The sequence below is a fragment of the Cyanistes caeruleus genome, chromosome 5 (assembly GCF_971803275.1).
Source record: "Cyanistes caeruleus chromosome 5, bCyaCae1.hap1.1, whole genome shotgun sequence".
Taxonomy (NCBI): Eukaryota; Metazoa; Chordata; class Aves; order Passeriformes; family Paridae; genus Cyanistes; species Cyanistes caeruleus.
This window is the reverse complement of record NC_141705.1, coordinates 26,159,487-26,178,475: the sequence shown is the minus strand read 5'-3', so window position 1 is coordinate 26,178,475 and position 18,989 is coordinate 26,159,487. Positions and strand designations below refer to the sequence as shown.

The 18,989-nt window shown below is 40.3% G+C and overlaps 1 protein-coding gene across 5 annotated transcripts; it reads left to right on the top strand.

The window, feature by feature from the left end:
* Positions 1-32: 32 nt before the first annotated feature.
* Positions 33-15,372, top strand: OCIAD2 (OCIA domain containing 2). Of its 5 annotated transcripts, XM_086889554.1 has the most exons (9): positions 336-815; positions 2,230-2,333; positions 3,553-3,687; positions 6,030-6,120; positions 6,951-7,004; positions 8,809-8,856; positions 9,846-9,951; positions 11,166-11,253; positions 13,639-15,372. In XM_086889554.1, exons 3-8 carry the CDS (start codon positions 3,628-3,630, stop codon positions 11,245-11,247), a joined length of 441 nt encoding a protein of 146 aa, XP_086745680.1. In that variant the 5' UTR covers positions 336-815; positions 2,230-2,333; positions 3,553-3,627; the 3' UTR covers positions 11,248-11,253; positions 13,639-15,372. The 5 variants fall into 5 exon arrangements, with proteins under 5 accessions (XP_023781016.1, XP_023781018.1, XP_086745679.1 ...); XM_023925248.2 differs by lacking the exon at positions 2,230-2,333 and having other exon boundaries at positions 33-340; XM_023925250.2 differs by lacking the exon at positions 2,230-2,333 and having other exon boundaries at positions 48-340; positions 3,550-3,687.
* Positions 15,373-18,989: the final 3,617 nt, after the last annotated feature.

Below are 18,989 nucleotides of genomic sequence, written 5' to 3'. Positions count from 1 at the left end.
CCGGCAGGCCAGAAGTTCTCGTGTGATCCCCGTGGGAGCGAGGAGCCGGGCCATGAGGGGAACTGGGCGGGCACTGCGGGCCGGCTGCCCCGGTGTCCCTGCGCCCGGCGGCCGGGAGGTGGCGGTGGAGCCCCGCAGCACGGCAGGGCCGGCCCCCGCCCTAGCGCCGCTCAGCGCGGCAGGCGGGCACGGCTGCAGCCGCTCCCCGTCCCGTCACGGCTCCTGTGCAGCCTGGCCCACGCGTGGCCTTCCGGCGCCGCCTGGCCCACGCGTGGCCTTCCGGGGCCGGCCGGGCCGGGTCAGCCCAGCCCATTCCGTTTCCTCCGGCGGCCCGCGGAAGGTAAGCGCGGCTGGCGGCCGTGGGTGTCAGACCCCGCCTCTCCGCGCCCAGGGGCTCCGTGGGGCCGGATTGCTCCGGCGTCACGGCCGGGGAAGGCGGGGGTCGGCTCTCGGCAGCCGGCCCGGGGCAGGCGCTGTGTGGGGCGTGTGCTGCCACAGCGCGACGGGGCCGTCGCCCGTCAGTTCAGAAAGCACACGAGGTGCTTGAGCGTGTCCAGAGAAGGGCCGCGGAGCTGCTGAAGGGTCTGGAGTTTAAGTCCTGTTAGGAGTGGCTGAGGAAGCTGGGGATGTTTAGCCTGGAGACAAGGAGGCTCGGGGAGACCTTATTCCCCACTACAACTGGAAGGAAGTTGTAGCCAAGTGAGGTTTGGTCTCTTCTCCCAGACGACTGATGACAGGACAAGAGAACATAGGCTCAAGCTGTGCCAGAGGAGGTTCAGGTTTAACATCAGGAAGATAATTTCTTCACAGAAAGGGTGATTAGGTATTGGGACGGACTGCCCAGGAGGGAGGTGGTGGAGTGGACATGACACTTAGAGCCATGGTTCAGTTGACAAGGTGGTGTTCTTTCGTAGGTTTGGCTCGATGATCTTAGAGGGCTTTTCCAGCCTAATTGGTTCTGTGATTCTGTGAAAGAAAAAAGAAATAAATACTCTGTGCTGGCCGGGCGTGCACTGCCCTTGGCGGGGGCACGGAGCAGCTGCTGCAGGGCTCAACTAGCGTGGGGCATTCCCCAACCCCGTGCCGTGCTGTCAGGTTGTTGACAGGAACCTTTTCATTGACTGCCTAGTGCAGCTACTCTGAAGACTCACCTTTGAAATAAGAGCCTGAGTTTAAAACAAAGAGCCAGTTCAGATAGGTGTGAAACATAATTTTGAGTCTGGTCATTTTCCATCTTCCTCACAATGGTCCTTGAAGTTCCTCTCTGAAATCTTTGATGAGTGGTGCCTGTTCTGGCCATCACAGCCCACGGCATGGACCAGTTAATACATGCAATTTTGGTTCCCGCTTTCTTCCCCGAAGTAGCCCTAGAAATTATGGGGTCACCATTCCTATTCTGAAGGAGACTTTTATTCCAAAACATTGTATATGAAGTTCACAATTCTCATATTTGAAAAACTTAGCTATCTTCTTGGATTCTGCTTTTTTATCATCCTATTAGAGTTATTCGAACCATGAGATTTTTTTCAGGAGCCTAATATTAGCATTTTCTTCTGTAAATGAATAAATTATCTAGAACATTTCTTGTTGAAAACAAATAAGTTTTTTGAATATTTGATCCTTGCAGAGCACATTGATTTAATCTTTGTAAAGATTAAATCTTTAAGGTATTTTATTTAAACAGAATAATATAATTGGGGAAATTTTCCCAAAATATACACTTAATTGTTATACTAAGAATTACATGTAAGGTTGAGAAAACAGCTATAAGTGCTACAGAAAATTACATTTCTCCAGTAAGCTAATGGAAATAAAGTTATTTTTTGGGATGACAGTTGTATTTCCAAGATTCAGAGCTTTAAAATATTGGAACAATTTTACAGTCCACAGATAGGAGAGAGCATGTCTGCTAGGTATGAATATTAATAATTTAGTTACATAATATTTTGATGACATCAACTGTCTCTCTTTATTTCATTCTTGCCAGTATAGCTTTTAGCTTTCATTCCATGTGGGAGATGTACTATGAGGCTGCTTAAAGGGATAAATATTTTTGGGGTTCTTCATTATGTTGAAGCAGTAGCATTGCTGAAAAACTTGTAATTCAGGAGAAACATGTACTTAGAACAGTATAGGAGGGCAATGGCAAGCTGCAAATCTTTATAATCTTAATTTATACACATTCTTTTTGCTTAATTATATTTTATTTATTTTCCTCTTGTGACTCAGCTGTTTTCTCATCTTGAAAAAGACAAGCACTTTAAATCTGTTGCAGCAGTCAGCAACTGTTTCCAGTGATTATTTTTATGCAGCCGTCTGCACAAGTAGGCTTTGTGAGTAGATAAGAATAAGAAAACAGATAATAAGCAAGCAGATAAGAATAATAAAACTTGATTCATTTTTAATTGACACAAACCTCTTTAAAGTTTTATGCATCTTTCTCATATTTATGTCCTTTTTTTGCATTAAGTGGCAAGAGACTGATGAAAATTAAATTGCCCTCACATTGAGGAAGATGGTGTAGAGCTGTGAGCTTTCCTCATATAATATGGGTTTTCAAACTCACTTTATTTCAAAGATACAGTGATTACTGTCATTTTTGCAAGTGTCTGAGAATAAAGTGCGGATTGGTGTTAATGCAATGCTTTATTTAAGTTTTTTTACCAAGGGGAGATGAGATTATGTTGCTTCTATTACTTAAAAAAACTTTGCTATCTGAACATCTAATGTATGTGAAGCAGACATTGCTTGAACTTCATAGCTGTGTAACTGACTCCAAAATAAGTGTGGGAAGTGGTTTATACAGTAATATTATGAATGCCGAAAAACACTTAGGTCAATAAATTGTTGCATATATTTTCTATTTAACTCTGCCCTTCACAGTCACTTTAGCTTTGCTCAGTGCCACCATTATATGAAGGTACTTTTGGAAAAGCAGAAGTGCTTGAATTACTCTAGAAATAAATTAATTTCCTTCTTGCTTTTCCCTAGCAGTGCAGCTCTCAAGCATGGAAGATTGCAACTCTGAAACTCTTTGGAATCTATTTATTCTTTTGTGTTATTTTTTTAAAAGATATTTGTAACTGAATTGTGTTTTTGGAGATACAGATGTGGTTTGTGATAGGCGTGCCTGGTGGTTCCCATGGAATGCAGGGTTCAGATTATGGCAGTGAGGATAGAAGTAGTGCAGTAATTCTGGACAGCACACTTAAGAGGCTATTTCTCGGACGTGCAATACATTAAAAAATTATAAAGGTTTTCAATTGCTTATTTTCAATTCATATTTATTTTAATTTCTTTATGATAGAGCATACTGTACAAGGTCATGATTCAGCATTTAATTGTAGTTACTGATTTAGCTGCTTAAGTTTCACACATCTCTTTGTTGCTGATAAGTGATAAACTGTGCTGTCAACTGTGTATCAGGTGACTGGAGGCTATCTGCTGTAAAAAAATACACTCCTTTCAACCTGGTCATTTTTCTTTCTGGATGAACATTGGACTTACAAGTATCAGTAGGATACCTCAACATTTTACCTTTGTTCCTAGCAGAAGGAGAAGTAGCCAAGCATAAAATACACAGTTTCTGCTGAACAAGAGCAGTAGCAGACTACAAGGAAAGAGACAATGTCTTCTGAAACAGTCCAACAGGGAAGTCAGACACCTCCAATAAAGCAACCTGGATGGGTAAGCTGGATTTTCTTCCTTGTATGTCAGTGCTATTGCTAATGAATTACTGGATTTTGCCTCCGTTGCTCTTACTGAAGAGAGAAATAGGTGTCTGTTAGCTTAAGCATATAGATGGAGAGAGGAAAGGATGGTGTGTTGTTTTTTCCTGGTTCACTGTGCTCAGAGGGGTAGGAATTGTGAATCTTAAGGCTCTAATTTATGCCCTGAGTTACGAGCTGGCATAGCCATGGTGTCTTGAGTACTAGTCCAGTATAACCTGTCCCCATCAGGTTCTGCATGCACATGTTCAGAAGGGGAGAAGGGAACAGTACAGCACAAGAATCTGGTCTACAGCTCTACAGAAGATGAACATTCTCCTCTGATGGAGCAATTGAGGAATTTAAATGTGTTATGACTTTTTGCTAACCAGTCACTACCAGAGGGCAGCAATATTAGGCTGATCTGCAAGGAAGGGCCACAAGTTACAGCAAGGCCTCAAATACAGGGAGCACAGTACCCAAAAAGAGGAGGAGAGCAGATCCAATGATCTTAATCAGGGTCAGCCTACAGTCAGTTCAGTGATTGCCAGGCAAGTCTGATGCTAAGCCAGGCGATCAGGTTAACAAGGCAAGGTAAACCTACAGCACAGTTAAAGCAAGGGCTTGAGCTTATACACAGCACCTGATATGAAGGGCAGAGGCCCTGGGCAAAGCTTCTTGCTGCTTTCTCCGAGCTTTTCTGTTTTTGGTCTAACTCGATGTTACACAACTCTGCCATGTTGAGCTGACTCTGAGCCCAAGCAACTAAACACCTGGCAGGGTGTGTAAGGAGGCAAAAGGGTTGCAAAGCCTGTTGGTGCACTTGGGGCTCTGACATGTATTTCCTTATCTTTCAGTCAGCCTGTTTGTATTTTACTGTATTTGCTATGACCTTGCTGTGAAACCAGTTTGAAGTGGTTCTCTGTGGGCTGGAGTGGAGCCAATTCTGTATTGTTCACCCAAGCAGCCACCACCATTAACTTCTGTGGGAGCAGTGCTTGAAGAAGGGCTGAGATATTGATTACCTATAATGTGAAATGTGTGGCTATGGCCAATAAATGCATTTCCTTGTTATGGCTATAAAATCATGGATTAGTCAGGCATAAAAGGAGATAGAACCCTGTAATAGATGAATGTGCTCAATGTGCTCTTTTTTCCAAGGCATTGCTTGTTCTATGATGTCTGGGTTTTCTTTCAAGTATACATATGTTTGAAGATGTTGTGTTTTTACAGGAAAATGTTAAAATTTCAATTAATTTTAACTTTATGACAACTCCTTTCCCCTGGCTTTTCTTGCTGAGCACAATGTCATGGTATGGAATTGGAATATCCCTTGGATCAGCTGAGGTCAGCTGTCCCGGCTGTGTCCCCTACCAAATTCTTCTACACCCCCAACAGATATGTTGGTGGGGTAGCCTGAGAAACAGAAAAGGCCTTGACTGTGTAAGATCTACTCAGCAGTAATTAAATATCCCTGTATTGTGAAGACTGCTTTGGTCTTCACAAATCTTCATAAATCCAGAACCTAGCACCATACCAATTACTAGGGAGAAAATAAACTCTTGTTCAGTCAAAACCAGTACACCCATTTATCTCAGATGTGTGATAACTACACTTCAAATGCTAACACTGAGTCTTTTCTTAAAGAAAGAAAAATAATCTTCTTATGTCTGCATGTCAGTACCCTGGATAGTAGAATGCAAGAGAAAGTACTGTCATTTTTTCCTCACAATCATAATGGAGAAAAAAGAGCTATCTTAAAGAAGTCTGTTGGCAGCCTGATTTGTATTAGGGTGAAACCAGTATGGTGGAGTTAATGCCATGGATATATTTAAATTGCTAAGAGAGAAAGTTCTACCAGTGGGAAATCTGGCAGAGTTTATGTTGACCCTCTTCTAAATACTTGCAAAATCTCCTCTTACTGAACTTCAGCTGACTTCTGTATAGAGCAGATCTTGATTTTTGAAAACTGCCACTCTGCCTTTATTTCCTGTCATTTTTTTCTGGGAGGCATAATGTAGCTCATGAGAGTGAAATGACTAACAGATATAAAGCAATATGCTTCTGGGGTATGCAGCAGCTGAGCAATTTTAGGAAAGTAAAGACCAGCAAGATGGGTGGTTTAAACTTAAAACCTGTGTAGTTCTTTCTGTTTCTGTATTGGGGTATCAAGATTTCATCACACTGCTAACAACAGAATAAGGAGTTTTGCCTGGAGGCTTTTGTATTTTATTGTTTTTTAAATAATTTATGTCTTCTAATTGATTTTTTTTCTTCCTATGAGATTAAATTCACTAAACTAAGCCAGGTTTATGCTTTCAGCCAATGCTATTTTGTCCCATGTCCCAAATTCAAGACAGAGAGATTGCAAGGATCCGGAAAGAATGCAAACAGGAAAGTTTCTGGTACAGAGGTGAGTGATCCAAAGTCATTCTTACCACACCACACACAGAATGACTTCTTGATGTATGTATACAAAACTGTCTGCAAAATGCTTTTTTGTTGGAACACTGTTGTGGGTTAACTCTGTCATGTTAAGCTTTGTATTCTTAAAGGTTTAATTGAATTATTTGCATAATTGTTGTAGGTAAAGGTGGTTGAACTGAGCTCTTATTTAATATGAACTTTAGCAGTTGTAGTAAGATTGGTTCTATTCTTGAAGTCCATTATTACAACCATAGGAATGTTTTACTTTTTTACTTTTACTTGTTACATACTTATCCTTGCTTTTGAATGGAAGGCAGGCATGGCTATGTGTCTTTGATTTGTGAATGTATGTTAGGACATCTAAAAGATAAGTGTTTGCTGTTTTAGTACCTTTACTCCCACCCTCTCAGTTTGTATCTAAATGACATATTTCCTGAATGGAGAAGATTGAAAAGGGTTTCAGCATTTCATTGGAGCTGCTGTCATTACAAGTATTGCAGTAGTTAGAGGAGATATTCAGATTGTGGAAACTATTATTTAATAAATATATATATATATATATATAAATATTTTGCATTAGCTCCAGATGTTACAGCATGGCTGATGTCTGGCACTGTGTGAGGACATCTTTGCTTTGAAGAGAACGTAATCTGAATGAGCAGATGTAATAGGTGATTAAGGCAGCAGGCAAAGTTAACATTTAGAAATAATATGTTTAACACAAGAAACAGAAAACATTTAATGTATAAGAGAGTATTTACCAAATACATAACAAATTTTCACTGATACCAGCTACTCTCCTTTTCATTTTCACAGCTCTTCCTTTATCTCTTGGGAGCATGCTTGTCACCCAGGGGCTAATCACAAAAGGTAAAAATAAAAATTACATCATTAATGTGCTGTTTTTCAAGATCAATATTCTTCTCACTCATTATCATCATTGCTGTGGCGATTTGATTATTATGTGTGCATTGCCACCATTCTTTTGCAAGAACATGAACTGAAAAGAGAATTTGCAAATCCAAAGACTGGTGGTTGAATTTTGTCCCCATGATCACACGTATTTGAGTAGAGTCTTCACTGGGGCAGGTCATAGGGCAGAGCATTGCACAACCCAAGCAGGGCCATTAGGATCGGGTACTGTAGCCCTAAGTGTTGTTTTGTTTGAAAATGCTGACAATGTTTTTGCAGTGACCATGTATCAATATGACTACATCTTTGGTGCAAAGGGACACGGAGTACTGCCAAAGTGAGAAGACAGAGGGCTTTCTGTAGAGATGGCTCACAATCTGCAGGCTAACACAAAAGAAAATTGTGTTTTGTTTATGTGGTGGATGAGCCTGGTTCTACACATCGCACCTTCAGTTTCCCTGCTGTGGGTCTTGACGATGTAAAAGGTTGAGGTTGGTGTCTTGGGGAAGGAGTGAGGGACATCCACCCTGAAGTCTGCTAAGCTATATCACAAGAGGCTGATGTGAGTTCCCCATTCCATCCTTGACCTATGAGCTTGTAGGAAGAAAGGGAGGGAAGGAGTAAGAGTGTTGGATAAGGATTACACTTTTGAAAAAGGGTGATAGGAAAGGCACTGGGGCTCTCTCTGTAGCTGACATGCCAGCCTCTGGCACCAGGTACTCTTCCCAGTTTCTGTTCATTGTACTTGGATGTTTCTGATCAGCTGTGAAATAACAAATGCCCTTACTAAGTAATCATTACTGTGCATCAACAATTGGAAGGGGGTGATTAGAAACAAACAACACATTTGTTCCTCCCTCCCCCAAGAGACCAAATATGAAATTGCATAGATCACAGTGGGCAAAGGCCCTTGTGCATAGCACAGGCTGAATACTTCTCTGTCTAAGTACTTTCTTCTGATGGCTACACACAGTATCCTGCCTCCAGAAGATACTGGAGCTTCTGAGCCTCATTATTACTGTCTGAATGCATGTAACAGTGCAACCAGTGTTCACTTCCCTTCCCTTTGCCACGGTAATCTTGCTGTGTGGAGCCCTCCTCCACAGCATGGCATTCCTCTGCCAGACACACAGTTCTCAGAGGAATACTGGTTTCACCTCCTGAGATTAACTGGGAGAGTGTGGATTTTGGTGGAAAAGCTAAAGATAATTTTTTGCTTTTCTTGTTTAGCACACTGTTTTCCTCTTAAGGGCCAAAAGGCATGATCTTTCCTCTCCAGAGGAGAAGGCTAGATGCCAGTGGTACAGTTTTAATTGATAGCCACAGAAAGCTACCAAAGAGCAGTTTCATCCTACTTAGCATAAGGAGCTGAACTCTGTGTAAGAGATTTCATTTTGCTATTTTATATGCAGGGTTGGTTTGTGCTGAAGCATAAGCCACCATCACTTCCTCTGCAGTGCTGCAGGTGTCACCAGTGGCAGACATGCTGCTTTCATGTTGGTTTACTCTGAACTGCTGCCTGAACTGAATCCTGCAAAGTCCAAATTCTCTTCCTCCTATGACTCTAGGACTGCCCTGAAACACATGCACTAAGAACTAGTGGAATAGAAAGTGCCCTGGTGTACTAAAATAAGAGTTAGTGGACTTCATACCACCCTCACCTTAAGAAATGCAAAAGCTGTAGGAAAACTAGCGCCCTGGTTTTGAGGGCTGGTGAATTCCTCAAGTGAATAAGCTCTCTGACTATTTCATTTTATTGTAGGTATATTCTCAGCAAGTCCAAGATTTGGTCCATACCCCAAGATGGCAAGTAAGTTGTACACAATTCTAAAAGGAAAGAAAAAGTTCTTTACAGGCAATATGAAGACCTTAGATGCATCTCTCTGAATTTCTTTCTAAAACCTTCCTTTTTTGAATTTATATGTTACCCCAGCAGATTAGGAAATCAGATTTCTGATGTGTTTAAAAATAAATGTATGAAACAAGATTCTTCTAATGTAAATATTTTTAGTAGCTGCTTATATAATGCAATCTCTCAAATTAGTATAAACTCTAGTCTGCACTTTGTTTTATAAATTATGTCAGCCTCATTGATCAGCTGCGCTTGGCAGATTGCACAACTTATGGTATCAAGAAGTCATGATACTATAATATATAAAATATATATGGTTCTTTTCATGTGTTTATTTGATTGACCTCAACTGTCTAATTCAGAACCATGGAATGATAAAGAAAATAGAAGCACAGAAACTGTACTGTACAGTGAGGTGGCTCTTAAATGACAAGAAATTAAATTGATTCCCTCTTCAGCAGAAACTGAGCAGGAAATCAAGGACATTGAAGTAGTCTTTTATTCTGACTCAAGTGAAAGCCACAGTGCAATAGTATGATAAGCTGATGTTCTAGCTTCTTAGAAGGCCAGAGAAGTTGGTGTTAAACGTGTGATCATCAGAAGTAAACCACACTGTGCAAACAAAGGCAATAGCAACAGCTGACACTGTGAATTAATTTCATTTCCTAAAATCTGTTCCTCTAAACATTATATCCTTTTCCTGTATGTGGGAATATCATATCCTTTTTCTTTATCAATTATTTGGGACCAGTTGCACTCTCTCATAGGTAACTGGTTTTCAGCAGTTATTGAATTGACCCCTGTAAACCCTGTGTAACTTCAGATGTGTTTGTGACATATTCTGAGAAGATGTGGTACACAATTTCTTATATGATCAAAATGGAGCAAATAGCACACTCCTGATTTAAACTGTTGTATTAACAATGTTTTGTCACTTGTCTCTATAGTTGCTGGTGTCTTGGGTTTTGCCATTGGAAAGATGTCATACATGAGAGAATGCCAAAAGAAGTTTCAGAAAATTGGCATTGCACCATTTGGTCCACAACAAAAAAGGTCTGTGCTTATTTAAATTACTAAGCCTAGATTAAAATAGTCTAAAACACACTAAAATTACATGCAGCAAAACTATGAATTTAAATTCTGTGATTAGATCCTGAGGTACTAGTCATGGTCTTGGGCTATATATTGCAGTATTAGAAACTACTACACATTCTTCAGAAAATGCAAATTAAACTTATTCTAATACCTGTAATACTAGGATATCCATGATTTAAATGAAACTATTGTACTTCGAGATGTGATGTGACAACAGTTACTCATACTCTTTTCATCTAGTTTCATACTGCTACAGTTGTCCATGTTATCACTTCTATCCTGTGAGTCTTCCTTTGGAACGTACCTCAGGCCAAATATACTACAGGTCTTTTTATAAAGTTCTCATATTTTAACAACAATGTCAATCTCAATCCATATTTCAACCTCCCTCTCCTCTATGGCTTTGCTCATGCAAACCTCATGCTGTCATACCAAACCATGAAGAGCAGAACTGAGATGGTGCTTATTCCACCATGCACCTCTAACCATAGAAAAGAGCTCAGTGGCTGACTTCTGTCACCCACCACTCCATGTTGTAGTCACTGTTTTCTCCACTTCACATAAAGTACTCCTTCACATCAAATCAGACTCTGACTTCTTTCCCAGATCCTCCTTCAGCTGCCTGTTACACTCTCCATTCTCAATAAGGCTTCTGGTATAAACCTTTCACTCACAAAACACATTTCCAAAAATTCTGTCCAAAAAAATCATACTCCTTTGTCATTCCACATCTTTCCCCCAGACCAGCATGGGCTTTTATGCCTATAAAAATGCCTGACTGATAATAGGAAGCTTCTTCATTGTTCATCTATTTCTCTACTTGTACTTTTCCCTCACATAACAAAGTATGTACTTGGTATTACACAAAATTTTATACACCTTACTCCTAGCTCAGTTTGCTCATAGGTACAATGGCAAGGACTGTCTTTGCTGCTTAGAAAATCCTGTTGTATTTTGGCAATTGCTAGAAGGAGTACTTAATACTGATTAATGGGCATTATTGGCTGAGACATTTAGATGTCATGTTTTGCAGTTTATATCCCATATTACAAAAATTGGGGAATATAGGCAAGAGATTACTTCTTCAAGAACTTTTGCCATCATGCTATATGGTTGTATTAGAAGAAATCCAGCCAAATTTTTCAGTGTTTTATTTGCTTTCAATTCTGTAGGCAGTGTCATCATGCTTGCAAAGAATGTAAAGCAAAATTGGGACCAAATGAGAAAGAAGGTTCAATTCCTTCAGCATCTTAGTCCCAGGTAGGCAACCTTGTATTTTGCTTTTAAATCTCATGTTATTTTCCATATTGCATGGTGTTCTTCTTCTGAACAATATCATGAAAATCGGATCAAAATCCAAGCATTACTCAAGGAAATATTCTGTATCTCTAATTTCTGATTAATTTTGTTTCTTAATTTTTACCTTACATACCTTTCATGTATAAATATATTAAATGCCTCATCAATGAGGAATTCTTTCTTTAGCTGTAGCTGAGTATTGCTGATCGACCTAAATGGAATTAATTTGGATTGACTGCTTGTACTAAAACAAATACACCTTCTTTCAATTTCCTTCTTGTTTTATTTAAGGATCAAATAATTATGGATTATATTGATATTTAGAAATGCATTGAAATATTGAGAAGTAAAAGCAGACACAGCTGGGTGTGGGTTTTTTGCATTCAGTACTACAATTTGACTAGAGCCTTAGTGGGGTAGCAATAGTGGTGCAAGAGCAGTCTGCTGTGGTGGGGCAGGGGACATTGCTCATGTGGTGTTCTCATCCTAGAAAGGGGGAAGTTCCCTCTGTGAAAAAGGAGGGGTTACATGGTAGAAGGTAGGGGAGTGTTTAAAAGGACTTGCACTCTATGAAAAACAGGCCAGCAGCTGGGTTTTTTAAGAATGCTTTCACACTTTCTGCTTGTGGTAAGCTGGCCTACATTTCTCACAGGCAGGAGAATGTGTGAAAGTGTTTGCAAATAGCTTGGCTGCCTGCAAGAGAGAAGAGGGCCTGTTTGAAACTCTGCCATGGGAGTTTATACAGCTAAGAGCAGAAGTCTGACGCAGAAATTGTTGGATTGAGTCTAGCATATATTATGTAGGAATTTAGACAAGGATATTGGTAATGGTCCCTTCCTTACTCTGTAGTGCGTGCCCACAGACAGTCTATAAGAAGGAATATCCTATCAGAACCTGTTTATTTGCCCAGAATAGAGATTTTGATGGATTTTTACTATACAATCATACATTGCAGTGGTGAGGATTGAAAAGAGTTTTCAGAGTCCTTAAAGAAGGCATTAGAAAAAAGTCCTGATTTTAATCAACTTTACCACTGGTTCAGCATTTTACATCATGTGCTGCAAATGCTCAGCCACTAGTAGAAAATGTACTTTGGCTTAGGCTCACCTAGTAATAGGGTTGTGCCAAAAGAAGCAGTGCCTGCTATAGAAATTGTGAAGTTAGCTGGCCCTCCAGACCAGCTCTCTGCTCTAGTTTGGTATGAAGAAAGGGGTAAAAAAATCTACCAAAACTGTATGAAGGGTTTCTTGCTAGTGCCAGCATGAAGGAGGGACTGAGCCAGATGTAGATAACTCAGAATAAAAAACACTCTAAATCCATTAGCACCTATGAGCTTAATTAACCTCTTGCAATACTGTGCTGATTAACTGAAGCTTTTGTCTCAAATAAATGGTTATGCAGGCTCATTTAATTCAAGTAAGGACCCCAAAGCATATTTAATTGAGAATGGTCACTTAGCAATGGTCACTAGCAATTACCTGTGTAGAGGAATCAAATATTTATTGTGGGATTTGCCGCTGCTGTTTGTCAGAGCTGCAGCCTGCTGAACCTTCAATCCAAGCACATTTTATTTTTCAACCTTCCTCTGTTAGCTGACAATATTTTTTCTGGTGTGCAAGTACCAATTAGCTTTAAAATAAATTTCAGATTCTCTCAAATACCAAGGAGCCTTGCAGCTTTTTGAGGGGAAGAACACAGGATGCTACAGGCCCCTCTCCTTGTTTTCTTCCTGTAATGGCTCCTGAAATTTCTGCTGTGGGACCTGTTCCCTGCTCCAGCTTACATGCTCATTAAAGACCTTGATTGCTGCACATTTTACCAGCAGTTTAGGTCTTCTTGTTTGGTTTTTAAAAGGGCTTGAAATCTTAGTCAGAAATTTGGAAAACAAATGTAAGGTAAGTGTATTTCTTTCAAGTTTTAATTGCTCTAATGAAAAAGCCATTATATTTGGGCCAGTGTGGTATTTTGAACTTGCCAGAAATTAATTTTGATAGACAGGTTTTAGGAAAAGAAACACTGTAAGCATTATGCTGTTTTCTGTATTGCTAAACCTCTTCTGTGTTTCAATAAAAATGCTTAATTTAGCATGCTGTGCTCTAAAAATATGCAGATGCCCTGCTGAGTGCATATTGCTACTATCCATGCAAAGTGTATGGCAAAGCTCTGGCAGTACCTAGGAAGACCACCCTGATAAAATTGTATTCATGTGTAGGAGTCCAAAGGTAATGTCTTTTATCCTCAGGGTCTCTGGAATGTTCTCGGGGAAATCACCAAGAAGCTCCACATTTCACACTGAAAGCGAGGTGGCACTCACATAAATAACAGATCCTTTTATTCTGTTTACAGATGTGGTGAACGTGATAAAAACTTTATGGACCATCTTCTTTCAAGGCACTTTCCTGTAGTCTAGAAATAATAATGATTAAATAATAATTTTGTGATTCTGTCTCTTAGATTTGGTATAGATTGGCTATTTGAAATAGTTGCATAATACATAGTTCTCTTTGTACTAAATAAGTTTTTTGAAATTCACTTTTTGAAATACACTCCTCCCTTTTCAGCATTGTTGGTTTGTTTTCCTCTGTTCAGTGCAATTTAGCTCTTAGTGCAGAAAAGTTACATTTGTCTATTGTATTTAGATGCTGGCAATGCTCTGTGTAAAAAAGTGGTTTATGTTGGAATGTTTGTCTATGTCAAACAGAAAGGGTGTGAGGATGTTTAGATGGTTTGCACAGTGAAGCAGCTATTCAGTCTCTGAGCTGACCCCTTGGTTATGGAGTACTTTCAGAGTACCAAATACAGAGTATTGTCAGACTGCAGTTGCTGTGCTGAACCAACTTCCCATAAGCCAGTTTTACACAAAGGACTGCTTTGCCAGGGATACCAAAAGTGTGTGCCACTTTCATGAACAAGAACACACAGTATTTTGGAACAGTTGATGGTTGTACAAAATTTGAGGCCACCAGATGCTGAAAAAAACCCAAACCTAGATGGCACATGCTCTCTCCAAACAGTAGGACACTGTCTTCCATGAAACATCTTAGGAAATCAAAAGCAGGCACTTCCCCTAAACACAGTGATGGCTTTCACAAGGAAATAAATGCACAGCTACTGAAAAGTTTGGGCTTTGCTGTCAGTCGATGAAGACAGTATTCTGTGGGCTTTTTCTGTTTGCTTTTATGCTATGCCTATGGTTAGTGCCCCTCTTTTGAACTAGCTTCTGTGGGCATCTTTACCTGCACACAAAGAAATTCCGCAAGCGAAATACATAGGGTGGAAAAGTATAATGTAACCATTAATTGGTTAGTAAACAAAAAAGACATTCTGAATTTGACAAAGTGATTAGGCTGAATACACAACTCCTTGATAAAGCACTTGGATAGCCTTTCCTAGCCAAGTAGCCATCAGGGAAGGGGAAGGGTTAGACTGACTAGCTTCCCTGTTGTTTTCTTTACAATAAGATTTTATACTTTTCTACTTGGTGTCTAGCCTCTTGAATTTTTGGGCTGTTAAGAACCCCTGTCTCAACTGGGGCTTCAATTTTACTCTTGTTACTTTTCTACAGTATTTTTCCACAGTGCTTTCAGTTGGAGTCAGTGATATATAATTGCAGTGCTGTGTCACAGCTGCTGCTGTGTACAGGTGAGCCTTGGAGAGTGTTCCACAGGGGCTCTAGGGAGAGGGGGTTACACAACCACAGAGAAGGCGACCTCCTTTGTGGAAATCATGTAATTTTCATGGGTGTACTGTGATAGCCACCAAAACTTGCATGGTGACATGTCTGAGCTACTTCCCCTTCATCTGTCATCTGCTGTCAAGATAACAGCCAGAAGCTGCACCAAGGTTCGTCATGCCTGGGTTATCTGAGGGAAGCCACTACACCCAGGTGACACCAAGGAGAGTGATGCGTGTGACAGAGCATCATCTGACATCTTGCATGTCAGACTCTCAGAGGTTGTTCTTGTGGTCCGTGTTACCTCTTGGGATTACAGCTTAGCTACTGAACTTTGCTTTAAATGTCATTTTCGTTATTTTTTACTTTTGATTATTATTCTGTAATAAATATAGTGATGTATAAAATTTCTTGTCTCCTTTTTTTCCAACTTTATTTCCATACTTTGCAAAAGGCTGAATAGCTAATTGTGTGGATCTGAGTTAATGAGTTACTGTGATACAGGTATGAAAAAAGGCAGTTTGTGAATCTGAGATGTATTAGTGCTAAATTTATGCATATCAAAAGAAAAGCACAACTAATGGGCAAACTGTTCTTTTGAAGGTCTTTAAAGGCACCTGTTTTGTAGTAATTATGTGCAGTTTAATGAGCCAATCTTTGCTGGCCATTACTATTGTGCATTACATTTAATTCCATTTAATTGTGCATTCCAATTAAAGAATTTACTTTTAATTGAAGCAGAAGTTGAATACATTGAATTTAGGGGTGACCTATCAAAAAAATAGGGAAAGATTTGAAGTAATGAGTTGCTTCTTTAATAAGGAGGGGAAGAAGTTTCCAGGAGGAAAAATGATTGAGCTTGCAAAGGTAAACTAAACTTTTCTTAGTGTTTCCTTACACTGATAATAGGCTGTACGTTCCCTTTTGGCAAAAGATGTTAGAAAAAGGCTGAAAAAATCCAATGAACTTACACAGCTTCCTGTGAGTCATTTGTATCTGGAAAGCTGAACTTGTTTTCTTCACTCTGAGACAAGGGAGTTCAACAGTGTGCTTAGATATATCACAGCTTAGGTGAAGTCCACATACTTGTTAAAATCAGGAAACAAAATACCTCCTTCAGCTGTGATGCAGAGGGAAGAGCTGTATATAAGCCTCTATGGACTTTATGAAATTATGGCTAGAAGAAGGGTGCAGGAGGAAAGCTATAGTGACATTACCTCAAACAACTGCAATAGACTGCTTATTTTTGTGGACTTTTTTATTAGCTGTTGGCATTAATTTTGTAAACATGCTATACACTCCAAATTTAAAAAAAAAAAAAAAAAAAAAAAAGTGTTCTAGAAGAGAAAGCAATTGCAGGTTGAAAACAGCACATTCCTGTTTAAATCCTCAGTAGGTGGACTCTAGGCAAGCCAGCTGGTCTATAATTCTCTTCTAAAACTGGGAAAAAAAGGGACAAGGAAGCTCACTATCCAGGTTTTCATAAATCCCTATCAAAAACAAGATTTGGGGCTAATTTAATTGTAGTTTTAGAGAAGAATGAGAGAAGAGGGCCTGATATGCAACAACAGGTAATAGGAGGGGAGAGCTCTGGAGTGAATTGGTAAGAAAGAGAGCAGGTTCTGGGGCAGGAATTACAACAGGAGCATGCTGGACCAGGCCCTGTGGGAAATACAAAGTGGCAGCAACGCTAACTTGGGAGCAGCAGCCCCTTCTCCATGTCCATTCCTACTAGTGAAAGAACTGCTGGTAATTTGTCCCACTCACCCAACTTGTTTTTGGGATCACACACAAAAAATCCACTTGAGAGGACAAAAAGGGATCCAACTTCTGACATCAGTATTGCAATAGTTCCACATCCTTGAAATACTGAGTCATTTGTACATTGTATGAATATGTAGGGTATTTTGGTTTGTTGGTTTGTTTGGGATTTTTTCTCTATTAAGTCCCTCAAAAAAATAAGATTCTCCAGGAAATAAATGAGACTTCTCAAAGCTGTTTAAAATCTAGAATGCCTGAGAGAGCATTCAACATTTTAACAGATAATCTGAGGATTAAAGGAAAAAAGTGTTTCTTGATGACAAAATTACAGAGCTAGGAAAAAAAATCTTCATATGAGAGGCTGACTAATAAGCTTGACAGTCATGCAGGAAAATACTAACTGCATCACACCGTTGGTTTTAAATTACTCTGACTTGGTACAGGGACCTGAGAATCATTTTGCATAGTTGCAAGACATAGGATCAGTGGTCTGTGACAGCCAAAAGTAGAACATCAACAATTCCCAGAAAATAAACAGGGAAAAAACAGATTTAGACTACAGAGCAATTCTATGGCATGCCCTCATTTTGTATATTATGGTGCTTCCAGTGCATCTCAGAAATTGTACAACACACAGAAACAGGAGAAAGAAAAATTGAAGTAAAAAAGAATGATCAGAAATACAAAGTGGTTTAATCACAAGAGATTAGGTAACTCACTTTCCAGGCTGAAAACATCTCAAGATGAGGAATACTCCTTGCTGTTTTTGTAAAATCAAAACTCATCAGCACTCAGTGAAATCATATTTAAACCAAACAGAAAAGAAGCTCTTCTTTACAAAGTAAAATTCCATCAGGGGCATTCTTACCACATGGTAGAAGCAAACAAAACAGTTGCTTCAAGAGACATGACCTACACAGAGACTCAGCTGCAAAATACCTGCATTTGCATGATCCAAATGCAGCCTTTTTGTCAGGAAATTGCGCAGCTTTGGTCAGTGAAGGACAGGAGTAGGCACCAGTGAAGATCTCCTTCTAGAAGGATCACTACCCGGTGTGGGAGACGAGGTGACCATCATGGCAATTCTTGTATTCTTACCAAGTGAAAAAGTGGTGAAAAACCAAGAGCCTTGCCAAAGGAACTAAATCCCAGGTAGGTCTTACCTAGAAATGCGGACTGAAACATCTTCATGTGCAGAAAGCACAGAATTCATGATTCCTGAGAAAACACACCTGTAAATTATTTTTATTACAGTTTAGTGACTTCCTCTGCAGATGAAGGGTGAAAAAAGCTAAGAGTGGTAATAGATGCTTTTCCCATTGTCTTTGGCATTCAAACTGTTTGAGAGCAATGGCACTTCTAACTTCTTGCATAGAAAAAGCTCACATACCCAAACTTTGAAGTGTTTCTTCTCACCTGTGAGCATTTTGAGCTTTCTCAGCCTCTGCTCAGGCATCAGCAAGCTCAGGTATTTCAGAGCAAGAGATTTTAATACTTTCTCCCACAGGCACATTTTAAACCTCTCCTTGACTCAACCAGCCGGAGGCTGAGGTCTGCCAGGGTTGGGCTGGACATGCCCAAGCGTACTTCCTTCTACACCGTCACATCTTTAATACAAAGAGGAAACCTTTCCCAGCAGCAAACGCTTGCCATTTACTCACTCCTATTCTGCTCAGCTCCACGGATCCAGCAGATCGTAATGCCGTAGCGCTCTGAGCCGTGCCAGGCGCGGAGCCTGCCCGTGTCTCACGCTGCACAGCTGGCAGCTGTGGCCGGCGGCAGCCGCAGGTCAGAGCAGCTCCAGCAGCCCGGATTCCCCCGTTCCGCGCCGCTCCGCTCCTCCCGCCACAGCGGCAGCCGGCGCGGCCCGCACGGCTCCCCCGCGGCTCCCCCGCGGCTCCCCGCCACAATGCAGCCTCAGAGCGGGCTGACAGCTGCGCGTTCTCTTCCCGTGGAAGGGCAGTGAGGAATAATGCATGCCATCTTACATAAAATCTTCAGGAGACCCTAAAAAACACACTTTGCTCTTCTAAGCAAACACACAGCCATATGCACTGACTCCGCGGTACTGTACCAGCAAAAATATTTTCTACTTACCGTAGATAAAATAATTTTGACATCGTTAATAATCCATCATTGATGTTCAGGCATCAACCACTGCAACCAAATTCACCCTTACCTGTATAAGTTGCACTGTGTAAAAATGCTAGTTTTCCTAAAATAGTTAAGATTAACGATTTTATTTAAAGTACAAAATCAAGCC

What these genes read in the sequence shown, in the direction of transcription:
- OCIAD2 (XM_023925248.2), top strand. Translation starts at nt 3,628, where the DNA reads ATGTCTTCTGAAACAGTCCAACAGGGAAGTCAGACACCTCCAATAAAG. An exon ending in CCAGGGGCTAATCACAAAAG is followed by an intron (nt 7,005 to 8,808) that starts GTAAAAATAAAA and finishes ATTTTATTGTAG; the next exon opens with GTATATTCTCAGCAAGTCCA. An exon ending in TCCATACCCCAAGATGGCAA is followed by an intron (nt 8,857 to 9,845) that starts GTAAGTTGTACA and finishes TTGTCTCTATAG; the next exon opens with TTGCTGGTGTCTTGGGTTTT.